Here is a 16,702-nt window from a genome sequence, read left to right as displayed (position 1 = left end):
TCATCTATGTTTGGCACTCTCGCCGGCATAAACAAATAGTGTGTTCTGGCATACAATAGTATCCGAAATTGGTGTTTAGCACTGTTACAATGTACCTAGAAGTTGCAATTGAATTGTTCCTTACTGTCGAGATTTTGCTGATCATTATTGTCACATTTTTCATCCTATGACAAGCTGGTCCCTCTATGTGCTTATACTTGAAGTACCTACTACATAACTCCTTATCTGATGGCCCATAATAACCCAATTAGCCTGGGAACAGACCTTAATATAGTTTCCCTAAATGTCAAAGGCCTTAATCACCAAATTAAACGCCGGAAAATTCTGGATTATCTGGCCAAAACTAAAGGGGATGTCATCTTATTACAAGAGACAAAGCTGTCTTTGGACGATGCCAAACTAATTAGTGGTAACTGGATCTCACAATTGGCCTGCTCCCCTGCTGACAAAAAAAAACGAGGAGTGATAACACTGATATAAAAAAAATCTAATATCTTGTTGGAATCTCACTCACGATAAGGAGGGCAGACTTCTGGTTACACATCTGAAAAAGCGGGAGGATTTAATTCATGTAGTAAATATATATGGCCCCAACTCTGATGGTCCGAATTTCTGGTCTGAGGTATCTAACACTCTGGAAGGTTTCCCCCCAAGATGATCTCACTATAGTAGCAGGGGACTTTAACATCCCATTAGACCCCATAACAGATAAGCAATCTACCTGGCATTACCACCCTACGAACTCACATGCTGTACTACAAACTATTTGCTCCAAATTTAACCTTAAGGACACTTGGTGTCTACAACATCCAGACACTAGAGACTACACCTTCTACTCCACTCCTCACAACTCCTATTCCAGGATAGACTATATTCCCATCTCTGGCTCCCACACACGATTAATTGAACACTCAGACATAGCCCCTAGGTTGGTGTCCGACCACTCGTGTATTAGCCTAAAACTGGCACGGGGTCACAATGATCCCGTAACTAAGAGATGGCGCTTTAATGATGTTCTTTCGGACCCGGGAGATAAAAAAAAGATCGAGGAAATGATCTTAGACTATCTTGAACACAATGATAACCCTGAGACCACCACTAACACACTCTGGGATGCACTGAAAGCTACCATTAGGGGTACAATTATTGAAATTAAGACAAGAATAAACAAAAGTACTAATCTGAGACTAACTCAGCTCGAACAGGAGATCAAAAACTTAGAAATGTCTCACTCTACATCTCCATATGACAATAAGATCCTCACACTATTAACACAAAAGAAATATGAATACAATAAAATCTTGAGTGAGAGGGCTGGGTTATGGATTAATAAATATAAAACCCTTAACCTATGTGAAGCAAATAAGGCAGGAAAGCTACTCGCTTCTTATCTCAAACACAAATGGAACAAGAACATCATCTCGTCTATTAAAGACTCTAACAACCAAACCCATACCAAACATAAAGACATCCTTAAGACCTTTAAAGCATTCTATCAGGATCTCTACAAAAACGACCAGACCCTCAACATGGAAGAATGTACCAAATATCTCAATAGACTCAACTTACCACAACTAACTAGTGAAGACACATCTAGATTAGGGCAGGAAATTAATTTTGCGTAAATTGAAAAGGCAGTTAAAACATTAAAAGATAATAAAGCCTCTGGACCAGATGGCTTCACAGCCTCGTTTTACAAAACTTTCCTAGAGCAACTAAAACCAACCATGAAACAAGTTTTTAACCACCTTGCATCTAAAGGGTTCACGTCAAACTCAATGTCGGAGGCTAACATAATAGTCATCCCAAAGGAGGGGAAAGATCACCTCTCACCGAAAAACTACAGACCTATATCCCTCATCAATGTGGACTGCAAAATCTATGCGAAGATCTTGGCTGTTAGACTCAATTCCGCCCTCCCCAAACTAATAAGTAACTCTCAGGTTGGTTTCCTACGAACACGTATGTCTAACGATAACACCCGTCTGTTGTGCCATGTATTAGAAAATGCCGCTATTAAACCGGAGCCATCCGTAGCTATCACACTAGACGCGGAGAAGGCCTTTGATAGGGTCTCTTGGGCCTTTTTTGGAACGATGTATGAATTCCTTCAATTTAGGGGAGGAATACATTCGTATGGTTATGGCTCTTTACGGGAATCCATCAACCCGTATTGTCATTAATTAACTCTCTGAACCTTTCCCTCGCCAACAGGGGACTAGACAGGGTTGCCCACTATCACCATCCCTATTCTTATTGGCACTAGAACCCCTTATCCAAGACATCAAACTAAACACAAACATTAAGGGAGTGGATATTAAGGGCATCCAAATAATGGTAGCCACGTACGCAGATGACATATTAATAATAACCGAACAACCGGAAACATCAATTGCAGCTTTGATAGATACAATCACTGAATACTCTGCCTACTCAGGTTATAAAGTTAATAGAGAGAAATCAGAACTCAAACCATTAAATGTCTACTGCACGAGGGACATCTTGGGAGAAGTTCTGCATCTAGAATTCACCTGGACCCAGTGTCTGACTGTCCTGCAACGCCTGACTCTAGTTGACCGGCGTGCCCGACCCTCGCCCTCTCCAGACACTGGACGTCCCTTTCACTGTTCCTTTTTGCCTCATTAATCTCAATATAGGGCACACCCGCCCTATTGCTTCATCCTCCATTTTGACTGGAGAAGCTGACATTTCTCTCAACAACCACAACCAAGGGTGCCCCTGAGACCATAAATAAGAATATATTCACTTAGAGTCTAGACACAATATGTTGCCTACACTTAAGTATCACTACGGAACGATAGTGCATCAAGAATTTTGTTTTACAACTGTGAGTCTGGAAACATTGTTAAAACATAATTGATACATAAATAGTGAAATATACACAAATTCTTAACATCTTTTGGTCCTAAAGTTGGAAAAAGCGGATATATATCATACATCGGGAAAATTATACATCATTGTTTCCTCGATTAAATTTAGCGGTCCAAAAAGGGAGAGGTCAGAGATAGCATTGGAATGGATTGTGAACAGTTATACCACAATTAATTCAGTACACTTTGACATTTCATAAAGTCTCCAAAACTTATATCCTGTTGCTGCTCTTGACCTCGTGCGTGAAGAAAGGGGAAGATTATGTGAAGTTGAGAAGGTAAGGTTAAACCGAAAAGTGAACCGACGCCTTTCGACCTTCGAGTGTGGGGACCACAACGATTTCTATGAAGGTCTTCCTCAGGGTTGTACTGCTTTGTGTAGGACACTGAAAAGATTGAATAGAAGATCGCTTTTTGAAGGAAGAATTTGTGTATATTTCACTATTTATGTATCAATTATGATTTAACAATGTTTCTTGTGGTATTTTAATTTTTGTAACAATGAAAATGGTATTTCTTTCAAAAGAAATAAAAAAGTGGCAATGGTCATAAGTAATTGAATTAACAATATTAAATATAATTTTTGGGATAAAATCTCATTGGTGGTGGCAATTAGCTTCTGTATATCCAGACTCACAGTTGTAAAAAAAAAATCTTGATGCATTATCGTTCCGTAGTGGAACTTAAGTGTAGGCAACATATTGTGTCTAGACTCTAAGTGAATATATTCGTATTTATGGTCTCAGGGGCACCCTTGGTTGTGCTTGTTGTATTTTGAATTCCAGCCCCTGTTGTTCCTCAACTGAATTAGTCCCCCCCTTTTTTCCTGACATTTCTCTCAAGGCGTCTCACACCCCTTCCGGGTTCTCACCTCCTCCATTTCCACGTCGCACATTGACGTTCGTAGAGCTCCTTCAAGGCACCACCTGCTTCCTTGCCTCACCCAATGTCCCTAATGTGACGAAACACGTGTCGGGTGGCTGTTTCTTGGTTGTTGCTTCCATAAATACTTTGGAACAAAAACTCTGGTGTCGACCCCTAGAATACGAGACATTTCCACCATTGTGATATCCTCATAACGTGTGCCCAGGACTTTGTTCTCAAATTCCAAGAGTGAACCCAAACATGCTGTTTGGCTTGATTCATTCTGCAAATTTGCATTCAAATCAGTAATTTGCTGAAAGGTGCCTTGTTTCTTAATGTGGAAAAGAAAATGCAATTCAAATTGATTTGCCTGTTTAACCGTGCTCTGCACAGCCATGGCCAAATCTACTTGAGATCTTGAAGGAGTAAACATATTCGCTCAAGGCTGTTAGAACAGAGTCAAGAGGTAAACTTGTAAAGTTAATGCTTCGCTCGAGAGGTTAATAAGGAGCAGAGGTGCAACTAGAGACACATTTCGGGGGGGGGGGGGGGGTACGAATTTTTTTGGGGGGGTTGAATCTTTAAGCAATAGGCAGAGTGGAGCTGATTTGGGGGGGCTGAATCTTTAAGCAGAGTGGAGCTGCAGGGGCTCTTAGAAGGGGTGAAACAACAGCAAGGCCTCATTAACATGCAAATGGCCTTTTAATGACCTGTGAAGTGCTCGGGTGCGGCTGTGTGTGTGCCCGTGAAGCTATCTCATCCCGGGCTGCCACACACAGCGGGGGGGGGGGGGCTGAAGCCCTTTGAACCCAATGGGCGTTGCGCGCCTGATAAGGAGTGTCCTGTACAGTCCAACAGGTGCTGTGGTGGAACACATTACAAGCTTTGTTTTAGAGCAGAACACGCCGTCCACAACTTTGAGAAAGTCTTATCAATGTGTTTTGCACCGTTTTTTTTATTAATCCCTGACATCTGTCACACTCAAAGGTACAGTGGGCCCTTAATTGACTGGTAATCTGCAGCATGCGCTCTGAAACAGTATTAGCAGCAGTAAGCACTCTACAAAACAAATAAGCAAACAAACCAACTCTTCTGAAGGGTCTTTTAATATGATTTGATTTTCCAATATCTACCATATATATTCTCCATTTAGGCAGGATATTTGTCATAGGTATTCTAGTTTCGTGTACAATACTACATAGAATGGGCTTTTGGTCAGCTAATGATTTGAGGGCCTTTTTGTCTATCTCAGTTTCCTGTTCTCTGTTGAATCGTGCCCCTTCCTTATGTTGTGTTTGTTCCACCACTAATATTTGCTTTCGATTGGATGAGGTTTATCCTTCCACTTTTTCTTTTTTTATTTCACATTTCATTGATATTCAGCACTGAATAAAGGTCTGTGCCCAGCTCCTCCTTCTGCTCAGGGTACACCTAAAATGTGTTTGCGTTCTCTCCCGCCCTCTCTAATCTTTCACCACCCCATCTCTCCCCTCCCTCTGACACGGACAGAAAAGAGACTTCCGCAACACGAGATGTGCCAAATGGCAACCTTGAGATGCCCTGGAGGTCAGCCCTTAACACTTCCCACCATATTTTCTCAGACGTCTCTCCCTCCTACAACTGTCTCACTCCACCTCACTTCCGTTGGGCATCGTCCACTTTGCGATGCGAAGCTGCAGCCATCTTGAAAGTACAGAAAACTCTGACCCTTCCTTATTAAGAGTGGCCCATTCGCTCCCGATCCCTGTGCAAACTACTATTTGCATAAGAATCGGAATTATGAGTGTTGTGGTAGTTACCACATGCCGCACAATATTCTCCAAGTAAATTTAATTTCGGCAGGTGAAACCTGTCGATTTTTACCGAGGAAAAATATCCAGTAAATACCGGTACATGTGGATGGAATCTGCATGTTATGCCCCATTTTAAATGGCACAACTTTATTATATTCTATAATGTTATCATCTCAGATCTTGTTTTCGTTCTGGTCCGAGAAAACAGAAATCTTTGAGGATAGAAGGGACTAATAATAACTTTATTAGGTGTAGTTTAACATTGTCTGCACTATATAAGCGCCAGGTTGCCACTAAGATAATTAAATGGATTAAAAAATGTTGCTTATACTGATGCTATTCTGAATAAAGTCTTGTTTGGTAAAGGGAGAGGAGATTTCATTATGCTATAAGATGTAGGTTGCTATCTTTCCATTTACACTTAAAAACACATAGCAGATATAATGAGTTGCTTTACCTATCATCTAAGTGCATTTTTCAGTCGATTTACGCATTGGAAACACTTACGAATGAAGCGTTATGCCCAAATTCACATTTATTGTATATGGAATCAAATACATGTCACATTCCTGCCATCTTGTGGTGAGAAAAGTAGCTGCATGCAAGTCATTTGTTTTACGGGGAAGTTTACATTCAGGATTAGAGGTGCGTATTTTATTAGTATGCAGAGTTGTCCATTTTACTGTCGAGTGTCGTTTACATATTCAAAGCACTTAACATGGGCAGATGCATTTGATTTCTAATTCTTCCTGTACTGAAATTAATATAGTCTTTGTAACCTGGGTAGTGAGGGAAACCTAAAAATAAAAACTGCCCCCATTCTCGGTTGGGTAATATACATTGTGTCTAACATTGGTAAATAGGGCAATTCTGAACTTTCTGTGATACAAGCAGTTTGTGTGATCTGTCAGGGTTGGGGGAGGGGGGGCTGTAATCAATTGTGTTTGATGCAGGCACATGCAGCAGTGAAATTTGTTATGTCCCTGGGCTCTGTCAAAAAGAAAAAAAACGTTTGTTCTTCTACGTACATACTTACAAAATGCTATTGGTCCGTCGATAGTGCCTTAATAAAATCATTGACGGTTTATTCAATCTTGCCCCCCCCCCCTTCATCTCTGAGCTCTCCTGGTCCCACATTTCTACCCATGTTGCCCCCCCCCCCCCCCCCCCTTTGAATTTATTGGACATTCGAAAAATGTAATCGATAGACCACTTGCAGCACTTTGCAGCAGGCACATTATCCCTCCGAGATTTTTTATGATCGTTCAGACTAGCGCGCAGCAGATTACTTGGGCTCGAATTCTGGCTCTCCATGCTCTTGAAGTTTCCACTAGCGATTTAGCCCAATGGGATAATCTTAAACACAGTCTTTTGGAAACTCTTCCTAAACTCCCAACAAAGTGTGATGAGGTGTTTCACATTGACACCTCTACAATGCAACTTTCCCGTGGTTCTGGCTCTTACTTAAGTTTAATGTTTAATGGTTACCGGTGCTTTATATGAGCTGGTGGTTGCTGGTGAGTCGTAATGGCCCTCATTTTTGGGGACCGGCTCTTATTTTTCCCCATCACACTTTGGCCTAGAGCAAGAGAGAAAAAACACACATAGGGAGAGTGAAAGACTGACTAACCATGCTAAATGGAGAAATAAAGAAAGCTACAAGAGTGATATAAGTGGTCAGGGAGTGTCTGGTAGTGGATCAAAGAGGTATGAGGTGAAATCAGTCTGTACAGCTTTGGTATTCAGCACCCCTTACATCCGATAGCGCCTCCAGTGGACTTATGAGCAAAGCTTTGGGTCCCAGCACTTATTCTTTTACAAATGAACCACTGATGGTGATGTTTTAAAGTGCCTGTGCATTCTCGTCCTGATGAAGACACAATCACAAATCTTGCATTAGGGTTTGAAACGTTGATGCTCCTTCTTTCAACAAACTATATATACTGATAAGTAAAAGTGTACCTATGTGTAAGGAAACAGACTTTTGTGCAGCACCCCCCCCCCCCCGCCTTTTTGCCCCATTTGGACTATTAGCTGCTGGTTTTTCAACTCTGAGAGTGTACTGGTGCCGGTTTTAATTGGCAAGTACTGACTTACTTATAAGCCACTAGTATATGGTATCCAGGTACCCAGGGTATATAAGACAGAGTGTTCACCCAGGGCTGCAGCACTGGTTGTGCCACCCTGCATGTGACAGAGACAAAATGGACCCCGACCTGCTACTGCAAACTGACAGGACAGTGTGTGACACTGCCAGTTCAATTTTGCCATTACGCCTAATGGCAAGTTCACTACTTCCTTTAAGGATATATGTAAGTCTCCTCTAAGGAAGGGCTATGAAGCCCTATGGGAGGGAGCTATATACACTTAAGTGAGACATATCATTTTTAGTATGTATTAGCAGCAACATTTCTAAATTGTCGTTTTGCTGTGGAAAGGTTAGGAGCCCCATTCACTAACACTGGGTTAAACAGTTGGCACCCCAACCAGTCTAACTCCTGAATGGGACCACCTATCAGGGTCAAGGTATCAAATTAATTGGGCATTAATTCTGACCTGATGACCAGGCCAGATTTAAAATCACTATTACAATTAAGCAACTGTTAGAAAGTTGCCACTCTGCATTTCAGCTAGTCCAGTAGCCTCACAAAGGCACTGACACATAGATGGGTTTCTGACCACCTGGTGAGAAGTGTCAACGACTCCCAGGCTTGGGAATTAAGGCAACTGGCAGAGAGCAAGATGTCTCCTCCTCTCCCAGGATGGCCCCTCGGGGTTTTAGCCAAAAAGACAGGCTTCAAAGATGAATCCACCTTTTAAATGCCACTTGTGACAACAGCCCTGAACAGGATGCCTTTTGTTCCTGCAGACAATTAGGAGACAGACCTAAGGGAGGGAAACCTGTGTCCAAAATGGTTTTCCCGTTGGCATTGAGCCCACTAGTAGCCATACCTCTAGGGTGGGCTACCCTGCTCCCCCCGACCAAAGAGTGGTGCCATCTTTAAGGGGCCAAGAATGGGGCACTCTGGGATAGCCAGATGCCACATATCACAGGAACTTTGTCACTAGAAAGGAGGGGACCCAGTAGCCCATTGGCTACTGACCAGTAGCGGCTCGCCGAGGGTGTGCTGCGGTGCGGTTGGGCGGGGGACGGGGCAGGAAGGGGGGTAGTAAACTATGGCATATGGAGGTACGGAGGTAAGTAAATAAATAAATATATAAAACAATTTACATTGCGCGAGCTGCATCGCCGAGTTGGCGAGAGGCAAACATACTATTTGAAAGTGGACTGAGTAACCATGTCAGGATATAATCAACTCCTGAGTCCCCGTGGCTCAAGAACACAACAGCTTCCTTTGTTAGAAAGTTGCCTATTGCCTCCACGCACTTGAAGGTCCTGTTTGTGTATCTCCCATAGGCACTCTGGCTCATACCTGGCTGCCTGGCAGGAGTCATCCATTATGCACAAATCACACACTACACCCAACAACTTGCTCTGAAGTAAGGGAACATTTTAATTGAAGAATATTTTCTAGCACAGGTTTCTTCTGGAATGCGCCATTCAGTCGTTTTTTCTTGAAAACGATGACATTGCACAAGATCTCTGCCCAAGCTCCTCTTAGACTATAAGGTCCTGGAAGTGTGGAGTTGAGGATGAATGTGAGTATGACTTGTCTATGCTTCTTTGTTCAAGATGATTTAGGATTCCTGTTGAAACCTATTTTTTGTCTATTGCAGACTGCAACCTATTTGCCCAATTGATGGTCGATATGGACCCCATGGTCAGGATGAAATCCCTCTTCGAGCACTGCAGTTCAAGCGTGGCCTGCTGCACGAATTCCGTAAGGGCAATGCAACGATGGAGCAAATCCAACTTCACAACTTAGTCCAGCAAATTCCCAATGCAATCATTATTGGGGTTCGGAAAGGTGGCACCCGAGCGCTCCTTGAGATGCTAAATTTACATCCGGCGGTGGTGAAAGCGTCACAGGAGATTCACTACTTCGACAATGATGAGAACTATGCCAAGGGCACAGACTGGTACAGGAAGAAAATGCCCTTTTCATACCCCCACCAAATCACAATTGAGAAAAGCCCAGCATATTTTATAACGGAGGAGGTACCAGAAAGGATTTATAAAATGAACTCATCCATCAAGTTACTGATCATCGTCAGGGAGCCCACCACACGAGCCATCTCGGACTATACTCAGGTGCTGGAGGGGAAAGAGCGGAAGAACAAAACCTACTACAAATTCGAGAAACTGGCCATGGACTCAAATACCTGTGAAGTAAACACCAAGTACAAGGCTGTAAGGACCAGCATCTACACCAAACATCTGGAAAGGTGGTTAAAGTTCTTCCCAATCGAGCAGTTCCACATAGTCGATGGCGATCGCCTCATCACCGAACCATTGCCGGAACTGCAGCTGGTGGAACGCTTCCTCAACCTTCCACCCAGGATCAGTCAATACAATCTGTACTTCAATGCCACGAGGGGTTTTTACTGCTTGCGGTTCAACATTGTCTTCAACAAGTGCCTGGCGGGTAGCAAGGGACGCACACACCCAGAGGTGGATCCTTCTGTTGTTACCAAATTGCGCAAGTTTTTTCATCCCTTCAATCAAAAGTTTTACCAGATCACGGGGAGGACATTTAACTGGCCATGAGCGCCATCTTTTACAACACTGTGTGTTGCACCTTGAGACACCCAGCAATGTCTGCTTGAGTATAAATATGCACTTTTCATGGACACCACTATCAAAGTATTTTTTGTTCATGCATAGTTGTAAATAGTATGTGACCAAATATTAGGTAAGAACAGTTTTGTACACATAACTGATTTTAAAGAAATATTTACTCAAACATAGTGACCCAGCTCTATATTATTGTTTTAAGCTATACACACCAAGAATGGAAAACAATTCAGCTAGTGTTCAAAGAGCAGGTGAGCAGGTATCACACTTAGAGCCTGCTTTGTGGCATGGAGGTAGCCCATACTTGCAGGAGCTGGCACCCAGGGCACAGACATACTAAGGTTGTAACCATTTGGAGGTGCATCTGGTTCACATCAATACCATTCTGCAAAAAGGGAACTGAAGAGGGTTAAAAGAGTGATACAAGTTATGGGACTGCAAATCTTCAACTTCTCTCTATTGTGTGCCACCTCACATTAGCCCCTTACACTTTTTTTAAAAGTCAGTTTTGCTTTCCATTGCTATTTATGTTTCCATTGCACTCATTTCCCAGTCATAACTTTTTCAATATAAATTCTTATCTTACTTAAGCTATCTGCATTTTAGTGAACTACTTCTAGCTCCTAGCAAAGCGGCATTCAAATCTATTGAGGGGGTAACCTCAACAATATATGGAGTGCCACCTCCAATTTGTTTTAATCTGATGGGCTGCTAAAACAAATTTATAGTTTGCCCCATCTTCCTTCCTGTACACCTCATATGGATCTACATTTCGCTTTGCCTCTCTCTGTAATAATAAGTATCTTTTACCTTCTAAAAGCAGACGTCCAGGCTCTAGATGCATCTGGGTAGGATATATATATGTACAGCTCATGAAGAGTGAAGCACATGTGTCTGGGGATAAGAAAATAAAATATTGGAAGAAATTAATAGTCACCAACCTAAGAAAATGAAATGCTGGAATGAACTAAAAGATATGTAGCTTTGCTTCTCAGGAAGATATGCAACTTTGCATAGATTGACCACACTGACCAGCCAGGACTGTGAGGGCTTCAGAGTTGTGTTTCACCTGAAAAATACAGCTGAAGGCTACTGGTGAATGCCAATCAAAACACAAAAAGGGACAGAGGAGGTTTAGAGACCTGCAGGGGTTGACTCCTCTAATTAAAAAACAACAACACAAAGGTCTGTACCGTGTGGAAGAGAGCTAAAGGAGTGTCCCTTTTAAAGGATGGTTTCCCTCACCCACCCGAAGGTGGCATGCTTCACCATAGGGTAACCTCCTCGCATTATGAACCTAGTCATAATGCGGGCTACAACTCCCTCTCTGAGTGGAGGGAGCTCAGGGATGTTTTGTTGATAAAGAGAGGTATACTAAAACGTAGGTGAGCGGGGTGTGATGAGGGGGGTGACACACAAAGGTATAATGTGAGGTAAAACTAACTCCAGGCTGTGCAATAGACTGTATCGGGTCGCCCCTTCTCCACGATTAAAAACCAAGCTGGGACGGGAGGGAATTAAACCTGTCACAGAGTGAGGAAATAGGTGCTGGTGAGTGATATATATATAGCAATTGTCTCGCACTGCCAGATATAGCAATTGTCTCGCACTGCCAGAACGCAAGAAGAGTCGCACTCAGGATTTCGATTTTCTGGAGCCGTTAACTCAGGTAATAACTTGCACGGCCTCTTTATTCTTATATGTCATCTGTAGGGTCTAGGGCTAAGGTTGTTTGAGCAATGGAATATCTAAAATGTATTCATACATTCAAAAATATTTATTCTGCTTACACTGGGCATTATTCAGGATCACAGAGTACCTGTGAGAACCTCTTCATTTCCTTTTGTGTGGGAAGGAAAACCGGTGTAAAATCACTCACAGCACATGTTTGAAATAAATATACATAAAATCTATGATGGCCAACATCAAGTGTTGTGCGGACTGGATATCAGAACATCATGTTCAAAAATGTAATCTGATAAATTGTCCTAAATATTGTTTACAAAAATATTGTTCTAATTATGTAGACGATTTACTATTTTTAACTCCAGTGGGGTAATGTTTATCACAAATTGATATATAGGACCCAATATTTATGTCAGATTTTATTCTCACTATCATATTCTGGCTCCACAACACAGAACTCCATCGAGGGAGAAAGTAGTGAGGGACTGTAGTTTTTGTAGCCCAGAAATGCATAACCGTGAAAGAAAGGTGTGTCTGGTAATAATATAAAGGAAAGTCTATAGAATGTAGGGAAATGGTGAGAATTGGTTTGGTTCACTTATCTTCAGGCAGGTGACGGAGTTTGATGCAGCTCCTAGACCATGCTCCAAGTGAGGTTTCTTACTCCAAGTAGAGGAAGAAATGCTTAGCAAGTTGATTGTGGCCCTGTAGGGCCAGGATGATCCTTTAGGTAAGACAGTAACAATGTCATACACTGTATTAATTTTCAGATTAGCCAATTTTTAAATAGAGTCCTCCAAATTATATAAACCCAGTACACTGAGTGGTTTGGAGGAACATATTGTCTTGCATCCATCCATAATGGGCCTGAGCAGGATTACCACCACATTCCACAATGCCTTCTGTAACACACTTAGCTTTACCCAGCAGTCAGGATCACACGTAATGCAATAGTTCAATCTATTGTGATGAAGGCCAGGCCAAAGCTTAGCACCGAGAGCTAGAAGTAATGAAGAAGAACGCTGAAAATATGTGGGGAGAAACTACGGGCCCGATTCACAGAACTAACTTAAGACAAAATCCTAAACTTACTACCATTTTGGTATTCACAGAAGGCACTTACTCATTTTAGTATTCACAGAAGGCACTTACTCATTTCGGTATTCACAGAAGTTAGGAGTCCAAACTTTAGGACTCCTAAATGCCTTCTGTGAATACCGAAAGTCTTAAAGTTAGGATTTTTCTCAGTTCAGGAGTCCTAAAGTTAGGAGTCCTAACTTTACTACTCCTAAACTGAGAAAAATCCGAACTTTAAGACTTTCGGTATTCACAGAAGGCATTTAGGAGTCCTGAAGTTAGGAGTCCTAACTTTACTACTCCTAAACTGAGAAAAATCCTAATTTTAAGACTTTCGGTATTCACAGAAGGCATTTAGGAGTCCTAAAGTTAGGAGTCCTAACTTTACTACTCCTAAACTGAGAAAAATCCTAACTTTAAGACTTTCGGTATTCACGGAAGGCATTTAGGAGTCCTAAAGTTAGGAGTCCTAACTTCTGTGAATACCAAAATGAGTAAGTGCCTTCTGTGATTACTAAAATGAGTAAGTGCCTTCTGTGAATACCAAAATGGTAGTAAGTTTAGGATTTTGTCTTAAGTTAGTTCTGTGAATCGAGCCCTACGTCAAGTGGTCATATCATTCTAGAAATCCCTACATATTATGGCTGCAAATTCCTTCTGAGTTGCTCGTTACTTATGAGCGTGGTCTCATTCTAATGCCTACTTGAACAGCATTCACATGTTTTCCATGTCTTCACAGCACCAATCAGATTATCCTAACCTTTGCTGTTTGCTCAGTCTCTCGGTCAACTGCTTTGTTTGGTGAACATAACAGTTTTTGGATCCTGACAGCAAAAGTTTGAAAGTTTTATTCAGATGGTGTCAACACCTTACTGAGGGTGGTGCAGTTCTGATGATTGTCAGTTGGCATTGATGAAAAGGGGATATTTTTGATCACAGTGGAATCAAAAAACTAGTGTGCATCGTGCTGGCTAGTGCCAAGACTATAACAGCTTGCGTCTTCCACAAGTCAAGAAAAAGGAAAATGCCTGAAGTCTCCTTGCCACAGTCTAATCTGAATTCATAGCTTGAGAGTGGACACACCTTAAAAGTATCTGGCCCTGGAATAGCGAGATAGGAATCTTGATGGCACCAAATATCATAGGCACAATATCAAAGGACAAAATATCGAAAGGTAGGCGAGTATGGATTTTCTATCCCTAACTCAATATATATGTACCTTGATGATATATATACCTTCAAGGCTGGTAGATATGGAATTAGGAATAGTAAATGTATACTTCCTGTATATGCACTTTACGTTCAATATTTTGTCCCTCGACATTCTGTCCATGATATTAGTGTATCTCAATATTTCTAGCATCGATAGTCCATAGTATAATCCTTGAAATAGGCTCTCGTGTTTTTGATTTGTTATCCGTGGGAGAGGGTGTGGCCTTTAAGAGTGAAACCACAATGCATTGGGTTTCGCTGATTGTGATGTTTTATCAGTGAGAGAAGCTCTGGTAGGGGGTCAGATAATAGATCAAGCATTGCAACTGGTATCCTATACAAATGCTCATGGTATTTACATTTCTGTCATGCCCTAATCGCTGATGATTACATGCCATGGAGACATCCTGACCCAAATTCAAGCAACACCAGGGACATTTATGATCCCCTTTTTGTTGTTCAGTGAAGGTTGATTACATATTTCAAATCTCCCCTATAGTGAAGCGCTGTGATGCAGGATTCCTACAGCCTTTTACAAGAATTCCCATACTTTATGAGGAAACAATAACTGGGCCATGCACACCCCTGCAAACAATCTGGTCCCAATGCTTGTCAAACGAAAAATAACCTAACATAACTTGCCAGTGGGAACATTCTCAAATAGATTGCTTTTGACACATGGCTCACAGGGTAGAAAAGTCAGGACCAGACCAATAACATTTCTCCTTTTCTGCATCTTTCCTGGCTACTTGAACAATGCACTACATTTAAGGGGCATAATTGCCAAGCATTTCCTTAGAGACGTCATTCTATGACTGACATTGTGTCAGTCCAACCCAAAAAACATTCAGCCACTTAACCCAAAATTATTTAGGACTAGATTTGTTGAACAGGCAGGCGCTCACGTGGTGTCTGCAAAATTTACCAATGCGCCTATAAGATTTAATAATCGTAAGTATATTGATACAATGCTTTGTAGCACTTTGCACCATGCAAGCACCAATGCAATACAGTTGCTCAGCAGCCTAAAATCTGTCTGCAGACTCCTTGGATCACCTCTTGCTTTGTCAGCATGAGCCTTGAGTTACCAGAAGCCAGTTAGGAGTGTGACTATCAGTGACTCCAACCTTGCATGCAGGGTACTGGTAGAGAGCCCTGTGCTGGCATGAATCATGTGACCCATAAGTGCCATGCAAATCCCATCTACATTTAGGAGCCTATTTATGAGGCCATTTGCTTCGCTTTTGCACCACACAAAGTGGTGTAAGGGCGACGCAAACCGTAAGACAGATTTTTGAAGCCAAGCAAAACCACTTTGCGTGGTTTCAAAAATCTGGAGTAACGCAATGCGTTAATCTGCTCTGGGAAGGCATTGAATGGTTGTTTTCACGCAGCTCTCGTGGTTTTTGACACATTCACAGATTTACAAGAACTTGTAAACCTGGGAATCCGCCAAAATCTTACCCCTTCCCAGGGTAGGTATAATGAGGAGAAATATCTCTTTCTCCTTGTTTCTTCCTCTTTCTATGTGTGCTGCACACACATAGAAAGAGGAATATGCCTCCCAGGATAGTTTTTGTGCAGGTAGGTGCCCCCCCTGCACAAAAGGCACTAGTCAGCCAAAAGGGCGCCAGCACAGGGGAAAGGAGAGGAATGCTCCGTATTGCCTTAAATATGGTGCATTACTGCCCTTTTCTTGTCATGCAGTGTAGCGCAGCAGGCTGACCATAAATAGGCCCCTTATTCTTTCCTATGCCACCTCTATACACCTACCGCCCTAATCGTATGGGCGAAGGAATGAAGGATACCCACTCTTTGCCGGATGCATCCACTATCTACTTTCACAGCAGTCACTCCGCCACCCTTTGCTCACGATACCCAGCTCCTAATGCTCATTTCTGGTACCTGGTCTCTGGAAGTGGCACGGCTACAGATGCCAACAGCGAACAGTCCTGTCTTTCTGCATTGAGGGCCCAGCACACAGACTTTAGAAGCTCTATGGTTAAAACTGTGGTCTACAAAGAATATAAAAATCACATTGTGCGAACCAAACAATGAAAATAAATAAAATTTCCAACGTTCACAAAGATTCACAACAACAAATACAACACTCTTTCAACCACACACACCTCCACAGTGTAGCTTGCTGCACCTCTGATACTGTGTTTCGGTGCCACCTAATTAGTTATGAGGCGATATATAATTGTCTTAATACAATATAATGCAATATTAGGGCATAGTGGGGCTATCCCTCCACATGGCTGAGAATGCACGCATTAGCAACAGAAAATTATGCTGACGCACACGAGTGCAGTGGTGCGCGCACACGCTCATGCGCCTACGCACACATCTACCTATGTGCCCATGCTGATTCAGCACCACTTTTTAAACCAGAGAACTCCCCCAAAAGGGAGAATGCTTATTTCAATACTGACCTGATTTGAAGCCATGAGTAAGGGTAGTGCGATGCTTTATTTACCTTG

The 16,702-nt window shown here is 42.2% G+C and overlaps 1 protein-coding gene across 5 annotated transcripts in view; it reads left to right on the top strand.

The window, feature by feature from the left end:
- The window catches only part of HS3ST5 (heparan sulfate-glucosamine 3-sulfotransferase 5), a 552,259-nt gene extending 539,243 nt beyond the window's left edge, over positions 1-13,016 (top strand). For all 5 annotated transcript variants that reach the window (XM_085611386.1, XM_085611384.1, XM_085611385.1 and 2 more), the window contains exon 6: positions 9,287-13,016. In XM_085611386.1, coding sequence (XP_085467512.1) covers positions 9,287-10,217 — 931 coding nt within the window. In that variant the 3' untranslated portion in view covers positions 10,218-13,016. The remainder of the gene's footprint in view (positions 1-9,286) is intronic.
- Positions 13,017-16,702: the final 3,686 nt, after the last annotated feature.

The sequence above is a fragment of the Triturus cristatus genome, chromosome 6 (assembly GCF_964204655.1).
Source record: "Triturus cristatus chromosome 6, aTriCri1.1, whole genome shotgun sequence".
In the NCBI taxonomy this organism is placed as follows: Eukaryota; Metazoa; Chordata; class Amphibia; order Caudata; family Salamandridae; genus Triturus; species Triturus cristatus.
This window is presented reverse-complemented; position numbering and strand designations above follow the sequence as displayed.